This window comes from Mesoplodon densirostris, chromosome 7 (assembly GCF_025265405.1).
Source record: "Mesoplodon densirostris isolate mMesDen1 chromosome 7, mMesDen1 primary haplotype, whole genome shotgun sequence".
Taxonomy (NCBI): Eukaryota; Metazoa; Chordata; class Mammalia; order Artiodactyla; family Ziphiidae; genus Mesoplodon; species Mesoplodon densirostris.
Genome location: NC_082667.1, coordinates 95526614 through 95543309, shown reverse-complemented (window position 1 = coordinate 95543309; position 16696 = coordinate 95526614). Strand labels below are relative to the sequence as shown.

The 16696-nt window shown below is 36.0% G+C and overlaps 1 protein-coding gene across 1 annotated transcript in view; it reads left to right on the top strand.

The window, feature by feature from the left end:
- The window catches only part of TMEM123 (transmembrane protein 123), an 83622-nt gene extending 81720 nt beyond the window's left edge, over nucleotides 1-1902 (top strand). Inside the window, exon 5 of the mRNA XM_060105317.1 lies at nucleotides 1252-1902. Within this exon, the coding sequence (XP_059961300.1) occupies nucleotides 1252-1276 (25 nt within the window). The 3' untranslated portion in view covers nucleotides 1277-1902. The remainder of the gene's footprint in view (nucleotides 1-1251) is intronic.
- Nucleotides 1903-16696: the final 14794 nt, after the last annotated feature.

Genomic DNA, 16696 nt, shown 5'->3' with positions numbered 1-16696 from the left:
TTGAGGCTATAGAATATTGAAGGAATTAAATTTAAATGTGCTGTTTTCATTTTAAAGTGCCTTAACTACGAAGTATATAATTTTAGCTTTATGGACTTTTTCCTCACGTATACATGACCACATAATGCTGCTTGCCCAGTGGAGGACATCAGAGTCCAGAATCCCCATAACTGTAAGGACAGAGCTGTGTGGCATGTAAGGAAGGCAGTGTGACTCTAACGGGAGTCTTATTCATATCAGAACAAGTAGATGGTGAAAACACCATATTTAGTTGAGTCTAAGTACACATTTTTATTTTTGTGTATTTCCACATTTTAACACCTCTGAAATGGATGTATCTTACAGTCTATGGGATGAGAAAGCATTGTGTTGTAGTTTAATAGGCCATGTTTTTCTTAGTACTACATTTTTTAAAGAGTGCATTTTAAAGCCAGTAGTTCCTTTGAAGTTATAAATAATGACATTCCATAAGTAAGGACTTAATATTTGTCCCATTAAGGAACCTGAGACCTTCTATATCTTGTAATTATTAGCATTTCTAGTTTTCATTTATTGGGTAATAACACTGATTAAAACACTGATTATAGTGTTAACTCCTGTGTTTCTTAGAGTTGCATGGAGAGACAGTGGAGTGAAGTGGTAAGAGATGGTGTTTGGGGCAGACAGACTTAATTTTGATTCTGGTTCTACTGTTGACTAGCAGGGTGCCTACCCATGTTTATATAAATGATGTAGCACAGTATACATGGTCAAGACGAGAGTTCACATGCTTGCTTAGCTTCTGATCTGCAAAATGGAATTGATGGATTAAATAAATAAATAACATTATATATATATATATATTTTTTTTTTTTTTTAAGTGCCCTCTCTCTGCTTAGGGCTACTGTGATGATTAAATGAGATATGGATGTAAAGTCTGTAGCATAACACCTGGCACATAGAAGACGCTCAAGAAATGATCGTTGTTTTGGTTGTTTTCTTTTTTTAAAGAGGGTTATAATAGCTAATTGATGAAAAGTCACACAGCCACTGCAGAGATTTGAGCATAGGTCCATGTCGCAACCTGAATACACTGCTTGAACCTTTAACCAATACAGTATACCAGGTACTTTTTCTTAAGAAACTTTACGCAAAGCAATGACAGTTTTGATTCTGAAGCTTGAAATTTATTTATTACTTAAAAATATGAACTATAAATAGTTTGATACAAATACAAAACATAAAGTAATTTTAACTTTTGATATATTACAGCGATGAACATGATGCCATCATTTAAGGGACTCCAAGGATCAATGGAAAGAAGATTGATACAACCCTATCAATTAATTTTGATTTATTATTACTTTAGAACAGTATTCTCTTCTTGAAAATAGCATAAACAGGCCATGAATATAATATACAATGTATTATATAAATATGTAAAGATTCCTCATGATTGCTAAAGGTAAAAAGGGTTTGATTTGGGTTTTTTAATGAACATATGTAGCATACAGTTAATGCAATGGTTATAATATTCACTTTTAGAAAATATATAGTAAGACAAGTCTTGTCCCCATTTTTTTGTGTCATTGGTCGCATAGAGCCAGTAATTGGAAAACATCATCAGTGAAGGATATGATGCCATGTGTTCATACAAATAAGGAGCTTGTCTCAGCACTCAGGATTTTGATGTCTTTGTTGGTCACACAAAGAACCTCAGTGCTGTTAAGAGCTGGATATATCCTAATTACCATTGCCACATAGCAGAAATTATATGAATAAGCCAGGTCTTAAGCATAATTTTAAAGTGTCTCTTCAGAAAGCATCCATATTTCATATGTTTAAAGCTTAGTTATTTGGTTTAGAAACAAAATGCATGCCCTCCCCCACCAAAAAAAAAAAAAAAAAAAAAGCCAAACAAAACTAGAAACAATACGTGGGCTTCTCCCTGTTAGAGAGCCATTGGAGAGCCTGCCTGTATTTTTAATAACTTCTTTGGTGCTCTCAGTGGCAGTTGATGTAATTGCCTTTTTTTTCCTATGTAATTTCAGTAAATTGCAATGTTTAACATAATGTTTTAAAGACTTAGTTATTAGTGTTAAATAATAAGTTAGATTATTTGCTACTGTGAGAATACTGTCATCACTGGAAATTGCTTTACTTCATGTTCAGCTGTTAATTTTATATTTAGTGAATATTTTTAACAGATGTAGAACTGCTTTCAATATCTAGAAATGGTTAACGTAATGTAAACACACCTAGCCTTAAAAAAAAGACTCATATGATTTCCAAAGCAACATTTAGAACTCTCTTTAGTCCAAACGATAGATGAATGCTGTTTATCAGGCCAGGGATTATGGGGCTCCCCTCAGGCTACTAAACCTATAGGATGAGAATGCCACATTTTCATGCACTGTCAATGCTACTCAAAGATTTGGGGAAACAGCATTTTTATACTAAGACACCAATGTACTTTGGAATAAATTCCTGCAGAGTTTTTAAGACAGAAAAGTTCCTGCTTCCTTATATGGGTCCTCTTCCTCCCGTGCTGACGAGGGGAGGCACGTTCAGATGTACCATGTTAATGGAGAGGAAGCACGCAATATTGAGGGACACCATTATCAGCCAGCATATTTTGGAGTGTTTTCAGCTTTACAGTTTATATTCCAGCACTCAAAACTCAGGGTCAAGTTTTGACAAAAGAGGCATTTAGTCATACTGTGTACTAAGATATTGTTTCTTCTATCTTAGATGGTCACAGTAAATCATACCAATGTCTGACAGTCCAAAAATGAGCTAAGAAGTTCTAAAAAATATGTACCTACATTTAATAGGAATTAAATGTAACTTTTGTGATCAGCTTTTGGTTTGCAGAGAATCAAGAATTCTGATATAAAAGGATCATTTCTACTCACTGTGCATTATATGGCCAATTGATGTGATGAAAATGAATAATAAAAATTATCCAGAATATGAATATGACAGGATGGATGGATGTGACATGTGGAATGTGGAAGAAATATTATTAAACACATGTGTTTGCATTAGTTTAAAAAAAGAGACGTTACTAACTTAACCATAACTGGTCTTTTAAACACTGCTTCATTTCTTTGCAAAATATACTAAAGATATGTTTTATAGTAATGGGGGCTTTCTAAATTTAATTTGATTTGTCTCCTGCATTCTTGATATTTCAGTACTTTAAGTCAGTCAGAACTTTGTAGACAGGACTGAACTTTTCTTGAATACTTGTTTCTTAGCACTTTGAAAAATATAAAACCACTTTTTAAGTACTAAATGTCATTATTTGCCTTTAAAGTTTCCTGTGCTTTAGGTTCAAAATATTTTAGTTATGTCTTTTTTCTGTATATAAGTTGTATAATTTGTTACTTTCAAATATCAGTACTTCAATGCAATCAGGTGTTGGGGGTTTTTGGGGTTTTGTTTTGTTTTTGTTTTTTTGGTTATCTGCAGAAATTGAGGGAAACAGCTATATAAACTAGTATTTCCCTTTGGAGCACATTTCCTAAGCATAAATTTGTCTTCCTCATTATGTTTACTTCAGCAAATGTTCAGTTTTATTGCATTCTTTGAGAATGTATTTACTTGAAGATAAAAGCAATTCAGATGTATGTCTAAATATTAGGTAGAATTCAACCTATGATTTTAAAATTTCCTTGGATAATCCATAGAATTAATAATTCAAATACAGATAATGAGAGCTGGCAGTATATTACAATGATAATTTTGTATTTTTCAGGAAAAAAATGTAAAGCAAATTTCTGTCACTTCTTTTTATTACAATGATCAACTTTTGGCATTTCGTTGTTACTGAGATCTATTTTTAGAATAAAATTTTGTTCTTTAAGAGTAGTATGTGGTTTTGCTTCATTTTATCAAACTCAAGAGAAATTAACAAATAGAAAATGCCCAAAGTAAAAAGGCAGATTGTGGGAGCTAATCTGACACTGTAAATGTGGTTGCCTGGTTCAGCAGCAGCAGGAACATCACCTGGAAACTTGTTAAAAGTACAAATTCTTGAGCCCCATCCCAAACCTACTGAATCACAAACTCTGGAGTGGAGCCCAGCAGTGTTTTAGCAATCCTATCAATCAGGTTATTCTGATGAACACCAGAGTGTGAGAGGCACTGCTCAAAGGATTTTCATTTGAAGCCTCTTACTTGTTCTTCTGGGTAGAACTTTCAAAACAGGTATATTCGGGACTTCCCTGGTGGCACAGTGGTTAAGAATCCGCCTGCCAATGCCGGGGACACAGGTTCATGCTCTGGTCCGGGAAGATCCCACATGCCGGTGGAACAACTAAACCCGCATGCCACTACTACTGAAGCCTGTGCGCCTAGAGCCCGTGCTCTGCAACAAGAGAAGCCACAGCAATGAGAAGCCCATGTACCACAATGAAGAGTAGCCCCCATTTGCCACAACTAGAGAAAGCCTGCGCACAGCAACGAAGACCCAATGCAGCCAAAAATAAAATTATTTTTTTTAAAAAAACATGTATATTCGTGGTAGAAATTTAAAAATTACCATTCCTTATGTAAATCAGCTGCAAATTCATTAATGTATAGTATAGTATTTTCAACACTTCTTTTCCTTTACAACTGGAAATAACTATATCTAAGGATGACTTATTTGTTATTATAAGGTAACCAAGGGGAAAAGGTGCAGTCTTTAGAAAATTTATATAATAATAAGTACTCTTACAGCAATATTTATACACAATTCTTCCTCCCCATCATTATTTTGGCTTCACTCTGGGCAAAGTTACTCCCCCAGCAACTTCAGGCTTGAATGTGTATCATGTTTGGGTCAACAATGGTATGAGTGTAGATATAAACATCACATCTATCCAGAAAAAAATACCCTTTTAAGTTTCAGCTAATTATTGAAGTATGTTATACATATTTTAAAAATGCAGATTGTCTTCACCAATATGGCAACAGAAGCACAGCTAATAACTAACTATTCATGCACTGAGAGACTCCTGGAATGCAGGAGTGAGGGTGAAACACCCCCTTGCACCACAGAAACCAAGAGAGACCACATTAAAAAAGTAAGAGGAGGGCTTCCCTGGTGGCGCAGTGGTTGAGAGTCTGCCTGCTGATGCAGGGGACACAGGTTCATGCCCCGGTCCGGGAGGATCCCACATGCCGCAGAGCGGCTGGGCCCATGAGCCATGGCCGCTGAGCCTGGGCGTCCAGAGCCGGTGCTCCACAATGGGAGAGGCCACAGCAGTGAGAGGCCTGCGTACCACACACACACAAAAAAAGTGGCTACATGGTGACTGCACTGCCCCTCCCCCCAGCCTGGCACAACACCATGCCAAGAGGTCTCCCTTGAGCCTCTGATTACCCCATTTGGAAAAGAGTCAAGAGTGGACATCTAGCTCCCCCAGCATTGTGGTTCACTTCTTGGGAGCTCCCACTCCAGCCTCACCCCATGGGAATTGCAGGGAAGTCTGTGGGGCTTGACCACCAGGAATCTGACAGAGAAGAGGGGAAGGGCTTGCAATAACCAACACTCAGAATGTGGCAGACCGAGTTCCAACCTGCAGCATGCAGGTGTTAGTCCCAGCCAGCAGCTTGGCTCACCTGCAGAATCAAGTTGGTGGTACAGTCTAACCAGGGAACTCAGTGGGTTGCAGGTCTGCCTGATTTGGGTCCTCAAACAAAGAGACTTAGCAGCCCTGGAGCCTGGTCTACCCCCATCCCAGAAAGCTGAGTCATATCCTGGCCCACTGCTGAAATGGAAAAAATAGAAACATACAAACTGCCTAACTGAATTCAGAAGAAATAGGAAATCTGCACAGACCAATTATTAATAAGGAGACTGAATCAGTAATCAAAAATTTTCCAACACAAAAAGACCAGGACCAGATAGCATCACTGGAGAATTATACAAAACATTGAAAGAAGAATTAATGGCAATCCTTTTCAAATGCTTCCAAAAAATCAAAGAGGAAGGAATACTCCCAAACTCATTTTATGAGGCCAGCATTACCCTAATATCAAAGCCAGAAAAGGACACTACCAGAAAAGAAAACCAGAGGAGGCCAATATCCCTGATGAATATAGATGCAAAAATTCTCAATAGAATATTAGCAAACTGAATTTAGCAACACACAAAAAGGATCATTCACCATGATCAACTGTGATTTTTATCTTGGTGATGCAAGGATGATTTAACATATGCAAATAAGTCAGTGTGATACATCACATTAATAGAATGAATGAAAAAATATCTCTGACACAGAAAAAGCATTTGAAAAATTCAACATCCATTCATGATAAAAAAAAAACATTTTAGGTGTTAAGGAATGTACCTCAACATAATAAAAGTCATATATGACAAACCCATAGCTAACAGTCATTAGTGAAAGGGTTGGAAGTTTAACCTGCAAGATCAAGAAGAAGATAAGAGTTCACTCTCACCACTCCTATTCAACACTCCTATTCAACATAGTACTGGAAGTCCTAGCCAGAGCAATCAGGCAAGAAAAAGAAAAGGCATCAGAATTGGAAAGAAAGAAGTAAAATCGTCCCTATTTGCAGATGACATGATTTTATATATAAAAAAGTCCTAAAGATGCCACCAAAAAACTTTAGGTCTATTCAACAAATTCAGTAACATTGCAGTATACAAAATTAACATTCAAAAACAGTAGCATTTCTATACACTAACAATGAATTATCTGAAAAAGAAATAAAATGGTCCCATTTACAATAGCATCAAAAACAATAAAATACTTAGTAATAAAGTTAACCAAGGAGATGAAAGATCTCTACTCTGAAATTATAAAACACTGATGAAAGAAACTGAAGAAGACACAAATAAATGGAAATGTATCATGTGTTCCTGGATTGGAAGAGTTAATATTGTTAAAATATCAACACTACGGAAAGCCATCTAGAGATTCAATGCAATCCCTATCAAAATTCAAATGGCATTTTTTTTTACAGAAGTAGAACAAAAATCCAAACATTTAGATGGAACCACAAGGACCCCAAAGAGTCAAAGCAATCTTAAGAGAGAAGAAAGCAGAAGGCATCATATTTCCTGATTTCAAGCATATTATAAAGCTATAGTAATCAGGGCAGTATGGTACTGACACATAAAAATAGACACATAGAACAATGGAGCAGAATCCAGGTCCCAAAAATAAACCCTGCATATATGGTCAAGTAATATTTGACAAGGGAGCCAAAAATTCTCAATGGAGAAAAAGTCTTTTCAATAAGTGGTGCTAGGAAATTTGGATATTCACATGTAAAAGAGTGAAATTAGACCCCTTACACTCCTCACAAAAGTTAACTCAAATGGATTAAAGACTTACATGTAAAAACCCATAAAACTCCTAGTAGAAAACATAGGAACAAAGCTCCTTGACATGGGTCTTGGCAATGGTTTTTTGGATATGACACAAAGCAAAAGCAACAAAATCAAAAATAAAAAAGTGGGACCACATCAAACTAAAAAGCTTCTGCATAGCAAAAGAAATGATCAACAAAATGAAAAGACAACCTATGGAAAGGGTAAAAATATTTGCAAACCATATATCTAATAAGGGGTTAATATCCAAAGTGTATAATGAACTCATGCAACAATAGCAAAAAAAAAAAAAAAAAAAAAAAAAAAAAAATTAAGGGGGAAAGGAACTGAATAGACATTTAGACATTTTTCCAAAGAAGATATAAATGGCAAACAGGCATATAAAAAGATGCTCAACATCACTCATTATTAGGAAATGCAAATCAAAACCACAATGAAATATTAGCTCACATCTGTTAGAATGGCTATCATCAAAAAAAAAAAAAAACCAAGATATAACAGATGCTGTGAGGATGTGGAGAAAAATGAACACCTGTGCACTGTTGGTGGGATTGTAGACTGGTACAACCACTATGGAAAACAGTATGGAGGTTCCTCAAAAAATTAAAAATAGAACTATCATATGACCTAGGAATTTCACTTCTGGGAATGTAACCACAGGAAATAAAAACACTATGTTGAAGAGATATCTGCACCCCCATGTTCATTAGCAGCATTATTTACAGTAGCCAAGACATGGAAACAACCTAAGTGACCACTAATGGGTGAATGGATAAAAAAGTTGTGGTGCATATATATACAATGGAATATTATTCAGCCATAAAAAGGAAATCCTGCCATTTTTAACAGCATAGATGGACATTAGGACATTATGCTAAGTGAAATAAGTGGACAGAGAAAGACAAATAGTGAATATCTCACTTATATGTAGAACCTAAAAAACAAACAAAAACCTAAACTCATAGAAAAAGAGAGATTTGTTTCCCAGAAGTGGGGTGTAGGGGGAGGGGGCAATTGGAGAAGGGGGTCAAAATGTACAAACTTCCAGTTATAAGATAAATATATACTGGGGATATAACATACAACATGATGACTAACAGTTAACACTGCTGTATGATATGTAAGAAAGTTAAGAGAGCAAATCCTAAGAATTCTCATTACAAGGAAAAAAAACTTTTTCTTTTGTATTTATATGAGATGGTGGATGTTAACTAAACTTACTGTGGTAATCATTTCACAGTGTATGTAAGTCAGATCATTATGCTGTAAACCTTAAACTTATACAGTGTCAAATGTCAATTATATCTCAATAAAATTAAAAATGCATAAATCATAAATATACAGCACAATGAATTATCACAAAGTGAACAAACCTCTTTAACCCCCACCCAGGTCAGAGACTAGAATATTACCAACACTTTAGAAGTACCTCTCATGCCCCCTCCTAACCACACTTCTCTCCTTCTCCTCTGAGGTTAACAACTGCTTGACTTTTAAGGTCACAGATTAGTACTGCCTGTTTTAGAATTTCATGTGATGGAATCATGCTACTTTTGCATCTAGGTTTTTTTCAGTCAACGTCTGTGAGATTCATTCACATTATTGTAAGCAGTCACTAATTTATAGTCATTGCTGTTTAGTATTCCATTATGAGCATATCGATTTTTTCAGCTCCTGCACATTTGGGTCTCCAGAATTTGGTTTACACAAATAACATGGATATGAACTAATTATACATGGCCATTGATGCAAATCTGTAAGCATTTCTTTTGGGTATATACCTAGGACAGGAGTTGCTGGGTCAGAGAATTCGTGAGCATAGCTGCAGTAGAAAATGCTAAACAATAAGAACCTGCTGTATAAAAAATAAAATTAAAAAAAATTTTTTAAAGAACTTTAAAAAAAAAGCTAAACAGGTTTTCCAAAGTGATTCAATCAGTTTGCACACCCATGGTAGCCTGAGAGTTCTAGTTGTCTCATATCCTAATCTGCACTTGATTTATCTGTCCTGAATTTTAGTCATTTTGGCAGATGTGTGGTGGTTGTACTTTGCATTTCTCTGATAACTCTTTATACAAGGTTACACACATTTTCATTTGTTTGTTGGCCATTTGGCTATACTCTTGGGAAGTGCTTGTTTGAATCTCTTGCCCAGTTTTCTGATAGGTTTTCTGTCTTTTTGTTGATCTGTAATTTTCTATATATCCTTGATATAAGTTTTCATCAGTAAAATGTGTACAAATATCTTTCCAAATCCATAGCTTACATTTAATAAATATAGGAAAATTAATTTTTGTTCTATGCAAGGAACTAAGAGTGTAATTTAAATAGCGTATGGTATATTTTCATTAAATATGTTTCTGGCAAAAGAAATGTTTGTTATTATCCCTGCAAGTATTTTGTGTAAGAGTGCAGTGACTGACAATTTCCTAAGAAGTAATGCATAATAAAAAGAAACATTTAATAAGTATGAACATTTTATGTTTACTCTGCTGTTGTGTGATTGCAGATTAACAGATTCATTAGTGAGTTTGTAGTAAATGGGAGAACACAATTTAATACATATCTCTGGATATAAATAGCTGATAACTAAGAAGAAAACTAGTTGGAGATCTGTAATTAAGTCCTAGAAAATTTCTACTGTGAATAAAAAGTACTCAGCTTCCTGCCCTTTTCCTGCAGCAGCACCACTACACCTATCTTCCCCCTACACACATCCATCCATCCTAACCCTCTTCCATTCCATTTCAGGAAGAGATAGATTTCTGCCCCCAAATATCTAGTTTTATCACCTCCCAACTACTCAAAAGCCTTGCTTATTTTTATTAATAAAATACCATAATCATTATTTAATAATTTCTTAAGAACCAGTTAAAGTGCCACTTCTTTTATGTATAACTTTTCCCATGCCCCCAAGCCTGCTCTTTTTCTTCTGTTCTGTGTTTTCTGCTATTGCTACTGCTTCAAAGTGTTGACAGGAGGGCATATAGCAAAAGGATTCTCAAAACATGTCCTGTCCTGCTGCTTTTGCTGTGGGATCAGGAAGGAAGTTTCTAGGAACTTCAAATGCTCTGCACCAAAGGATATTTAAAAAAAAAAATCATCTGAGATGGAAAACTTCCTAACTCATTCTGTGAAGCTAGCTAGCATTACCCTGATACCAAAGCCAGACAAACACACCACAATATAATGACAAAACAATATCCCTTATGAATATAAACGCAAAAATCTTCAACAAAATATTAGCAAACTGAATCCAACAACATATTAAAAAGATTATACACCCTGATCAAATGGGATTTATCCCAGGAATGCTGGGTGTTTCAACACAACAAAATCAATCAATGCAATATACCACATTAATAAACAAACGTGGAGGGGAATCGTGACCGTTTCAATGGAGAAAAAGTATTTGACAATAGCCAACATCCTTCATGATAACACTCAGAAAACTAGAAATGGAAGTGACTTCATCAACCTGACAAATGGCATTTATTAAAAAACAAAACAGGGGGCCTCCCTGGTGGTGCAAGTGGTTGAGAGTCCGCCTGCCGATGCAGGGGATGCGGGTTCGTGCCCCGGTCTGGGAGGATCCCATATGCCGCGGAGCGGCTGGGCCCGTGAGCCATGGCCGCTGAGCCTGCGCGTCCGGAGCCTGCGCGTCCGGAGCCTGTGCTCCGCGATGGGGGAGGCCACAACAGTGAGAGGCCCGCATACCGCAAAAAAATAAAAAAAAATAAAAAAAAATAAAAACAACTAACGTACTCAATGGTAAAAGACTAAAAACTTTCCCACTAAGGAAGCCCACTTTCATCACTGATGTTCGACATTGTGCTGAAAATTCTAGCCAAAACAATTAGGTGAGAGAAAAATCTTCAAAACTGGAAAAAAAGTAAAACTATCTCTATTTGTAGATGGCATGATTCTAGACATAAAAATTCCCAATAAAACAACAAGGAATATAGAGCTAATAAATTCACAAAGTTGCAGGGTACAAGATCAACACAAAAAATCAGTTGTGTCTCTACACACTAGCAATGAACAGTCCAAAAGGACATTAAGAAAACAACATTCAAAAGAATAAAACACCTAAGAGGAAATTTAACCAAGAAAGTGCAAGTCTTGTACACTGAAAACTACAAAACATTGCTGATATTAAAGACTTAAATAATGGAAAAAATCCCCATGTTCATGGATGGGAAGATTTAATATTGTAAAGATGGCACTACTACCCAAGGCAATCCACAGATTCAATGCAGTCCCTATTGAAATTCCATCAGCTTTTTCCTCAAATTCATATGGAATTACAAGGGGCCCCCAAATAGCCAAAACAATCTTGAAAAATAAGAACTGTTTTGGAGGATCACACTTCCCAATTTAAAAAGTCACTACAAGTCTACAGTAATTAAAACAGTATGATACTAGCACAGGATAGACATATAGACCAATGGAACTGAACTGAATATCAGGAATAAACCCATAATCTATGGCCAGTTAAGATGTGTGTGTGTGCTGTACACTTGAGAGAAAGTGCCCATTTTTTAAAATTTTATATTTTAAATAAAAAATATATTTACCACGTGATTTTTTTTGTGATGAGAACGCCTGATTATATTCTCTTAGCAAATTTCCATTATTCAGCACAATATTATTAACTATAATAACTATAGTCATTATGCTGTATATTAGATCTCTATACTTATGCATCCAACATAACTGCAATTTTGTGCTCTTTGACACATATCTCCCCATTTCCCCCACTTCCTTCTTCCCAGCATCCACAATTCTACTCTCTACTTCTAAATTTGACTTTTTTAGATTCGACATACAAGTGAGATCATGCTTTTATTTCTTTCTGTGTCTGGCTTATTTCACTTAGTCTAATGTCACCCAGGTTCATTCATGTTGTTGCAAATGGCAGGATCTCTTTCTTTTTCAAGGCTGAAATATATATATTATATATATAAAATCTCTCAATTTTAAAATCCATTCTTTGTTGAATGGACACTTAGGTTGTTTCTACATCTTGCCTATTGTGAATAATGCCACAATAAACATGAGAGAGCAGATATCTCTTCAAGGTACTGATTTCATTTTCTTTGTTTATATGCCCAGAAGAGGGATTGCAGGGTCATGATAGTTTTATTTGTAGTTTTTTGAGGAAACTCCGTAGTGAGTATACAATTTACAATCCCGCCAAGTGTGTACAAGGCTCCCTTTTCTCCACTTTCTCACCAGCACTTATCTCGTCTTTTTGATAGTAGCCATCCTAACAGGTGTTTGTTGCTATCTCATTGTGGCTTTGATTTGCATTTCCCTGATGATTAGTCACATTAGCACCTTTTCATTTACCTATTGGTCACTTGTATGTCTTCTTTGGAAAAATGTCTATTCAGTTCCTCTATCTACTTTTAAATTGAGTTGTTTTTTTGCTATTGAGTTGTACAAGTTGCTTACGTATTTTGGACATTATCAGATATATGGTTTGCAAATATTTTTCCCTTTTAATTTTGTTGATTGTTTCCTTTGCTGTGCAAAAGCATTTTAGTTTGATGTAGTCCCACTTGTTTATTTTTGCTTTTGTTGTCTGAATTTTAGATGTCATATACAAAAAATTATAGCCAAGAGTAATATCAAGGAGCTTTTTCCCTATTTTTCCTTCAGAAGTTTTATAGTTTCAGGTATTATGTTTCAGTCTTTGATCCATTCTGAGTTATTTTTGTGTATGGTGTATGATATGGGTCCAATTTTATTCTTTTGCATGTGGATATCATTTTCCCTGTACATTTTATTGAAGAGACTACCATTTTCCTGTTGTGTATTCTTCACACCCTTGTCAAAAATTAGCTGACCATATATGCTTGAGTTTATTTCTAGGCCCTCTATTCTGTTCCATTGGTCTATGTGTCTGTTTTAATGCCAGTATCATACTCTTTTGATTACTATAGCTTTGCAATATAATTTGAAATCAGGAAGTGTGATGCCCCCAACTCTATTCTTCTTTCTCAAGATGGCTCTAGCAAGTCAGAGGTTTGGGGGTTTTGTGTGTGTGTGTGTGTGTGTAGTTCCATACAAATTTTAGAATTTTTTTCTATTTCTGTGAAAAATGCCACTGGAATTTTGATAGGGATGCATTGAATCTGTATATTGTTTTGGGTGGTATGGACATTTTAACAAGATTAATTTTTCCAATTCATGTATACAAGGTATCTTTTCATTTATTTTTTTCTTTAAGTTTTTCCTTCAATGTTCAGTTGATTTTTGACAAGGGTTCCAAGGCCATTCAATGGGGAAAGAATAGTCTCTTCAACAAATATCCTGTTGTCCCTGTTCAAAAATGCAAAAGAATGGAATCGGACCCTCACCTCACACCATACAGAAAAATTAATTCAAAATGGATCAACAATTTAAATATAAAAGCCAAACTATAAAGCTCTTAAAATGGGTAAATCTTCATGACCCTGAATTTGGCAATGGATTCTTAAATATAACACCAACATTATGAGCAATCAAAGAAAAACTAGATATATCAAACTTCATCAAAATTAAAAACCAAAATTTGCATCAAGGACATTATCAAAAAAGGAAAAAGATAACCAATAGAATGCAAGAAAATATTTGCAATCATATTTCTAAAAAGGGTCTAGTATGCAGCATATATAAAGAACTACTACAACTCAACAACAAAAAGACAAGCAACCCAATTGAAAAGTGGACAAAGAGCTGGAATAGACATTTCTCCAAAAATATACAAATGGCCAAAAAGCACATGAAAATATGCTCAACATCATTAGCCATTAGGGAAATGCAAATGAAAATGATAATGAGAAACAATTTCATATCCACTAGGACATGTATAAAAAAGAGCGAGTGGGTTTCCCTGGTGGCGCAGTGGTTGAGAGTCCGCCTGCCGATGCAGGGGACACGGGTTCGTGCCCCGATCCGGGAAGATCCCACATGCCATGGAGCGGCTGGGCCCATGAGCCATGGCCACTGAGCCTGTGCGTCCAGAGCCTGTGCTCCCCAACTGGAGAGGCCACAACAGCGAGAGGCCCGCGTACCACAAAAAAAAAAAAAAAAAGGGAGAGCAAGAAAAAAGAAAATACAAAGTGTTGCAGGGAATGTGGAGGAATGGGATCCCTTGTGGATTGCTGTTGGGAATGTAAAATGAATGGTGCAGCTGTTGTTGAAAACAGTCTGGCAGTTCCTAAATAACCTCATTCCAGGTATATAACCAAAAGAACTGAAAACAGGTACCCAAACAAATACTTGTTGAAGACCATTCATAGCAGCACTAATCACAGCAGCCAAAAGGTAGAAATTACACAAGTCCACCAATGGATGAATGGATAAATAAAATGGTATATACATTCAATGAAATATTACTCATCCATAAAAAGGAATGAAGTACTTATACATGCTACAATGTGATGAACCTCAAAAACATTATGTTAAGTGAAAAAAAGCCAGACACAAAAAGCCACATATTGTTTGGCTCCATTTATATAAAATATCCAAATTAAATAAACCCACAGACAAAAAGCAAATTGTTTGCCAGGGGCAATGGGGAAGAAGGCATGGGGACTGACTGCTTAAAGGGTACTGGATTCTCTTTTGGCTTTAGTCATCTGCATAAGCTACATCCCCTTCTCCATTTTTTGGCACAAATGATGTTTTTCAGTATTATTTATGGTGTTTATGAATTGAGCTTCAAGTCCAACCAACTAGACTTCCCAAACTCCTTTTATATAGAAATTCAATTCTGCCACTACATTATTCTTTATAACAGCTACAATCATATAACTCATCTACTGAAAAAACCAATAGTTCTTCTTTACCTTTAGAATGATGTCTAGACAGCAAAGCCCATAATCTGTAGTCCTTTTAAATCTGGCTCCCATCTTAACTTTCTAACCTTGTTTCCCTAAATACTACAACTACTCACTTTTTCCAAAAACTACTTCATGCATTTTTCTCTTTCTTCATATTTTTCCTTCTGCCTGGAAAATACTTCCCAATACCTCTGTTCTCCAACTTTGTATACTTTAATCCTATTTAATCCTCAATACCCAATTGATTACTACCTTAGTTAAAATTCTTTTTAAAAATCCCCATGGCACTTTATCTGAACCTCTCTTACAGCAATTATTTTCTACTTTGAATTAAAATATATCTCTCAGAGCCTCAGTACCCCTATCTTATTCTTTTGCACCTCTGTGCCTTTACACATGCCAAACCTATCACCAGTCTCTATACCTGCCCCCATGCTTTTTCACCTTTGACATCTGTAAAGCATATCCTAATTATTCCAAATTACATTGTTCTATGAATTACTTTAGCAATCACAATAGCTTCAAAATGGATAAGCTTCCTCAAGAGACAGTGAATTCTGGTGGAAACGGAGATTGTACATGCAATCATCCGAAATGTAATCATCTGAAATGCTATAGAGATTATATATACCAGATAAGAACAGAGAAAAATCTTTAGTTTCCTTGTAACTTTGAAACCAAGATTATGATTTCTATTTTCATAGAAAAATCATGGGGTATTTACCTACTGATATGGAAAAGTAGAGTTCTTCAAGGCATACTGTTGAGTGCAAAAGCAACCTAAAGGACATTCAGGGGCTTCCCTGGTGGCACAGTGGTTAAGAGTCCACCTGCCTATACAGGGGACACGGGTTTGTGCCCCGGTCCGGGAAGAGGCCACAAGAGTGAGAGGCCCGCATACCGCAAAAAAAAAAAAAAAAAAAAGAACATTCATATTTTCTTTTAATATTTATTTATTTGGTTGCACTGGGTCTTAGTTGTGGCAGGCGGGCTGCTTAGTTGCGGCTTGCCAACTCCTTAGTTGTGGCATGCGAACTCTTAGTTTTGGCATGCATGTGGGATCTAGTTCCCTGACCAGGGATCGAACCCGGGCCCCCTGCGTTGGGAGTGTGGAGTCTTAATCACTCCACCACCAGTAGAGTCCCAAGCACATTCATATTTTCTATGCACATGCATGTATAAACAATCATACATATTAAATACATAGCAAATTTAATGATTAGCCCTGGGTGATTAAGCCCTGGGAAAGAGATTGAAAGTAGCAGCGGGGAGAAATTAAGGAGGACTTAAACATTTTACTTTATATATCAGTACTCTGAATCTTTTACAACAAGTATCTATTCAAGTTTTACCTGGCCTTTAAAAAACAAAGCACAACAACAACAACAAAAACACTGAGTGGAACACAATGCTGTGACTCAGTTTATCCAGGTCTGACATCGAAGAAGATGCTTGCTACTTGGGGATGAGACCAATGACACTGTCATCAGCACTGCCCGCTAACAGAGAACACAGAAATTCTTATGTGCAGTCCCAC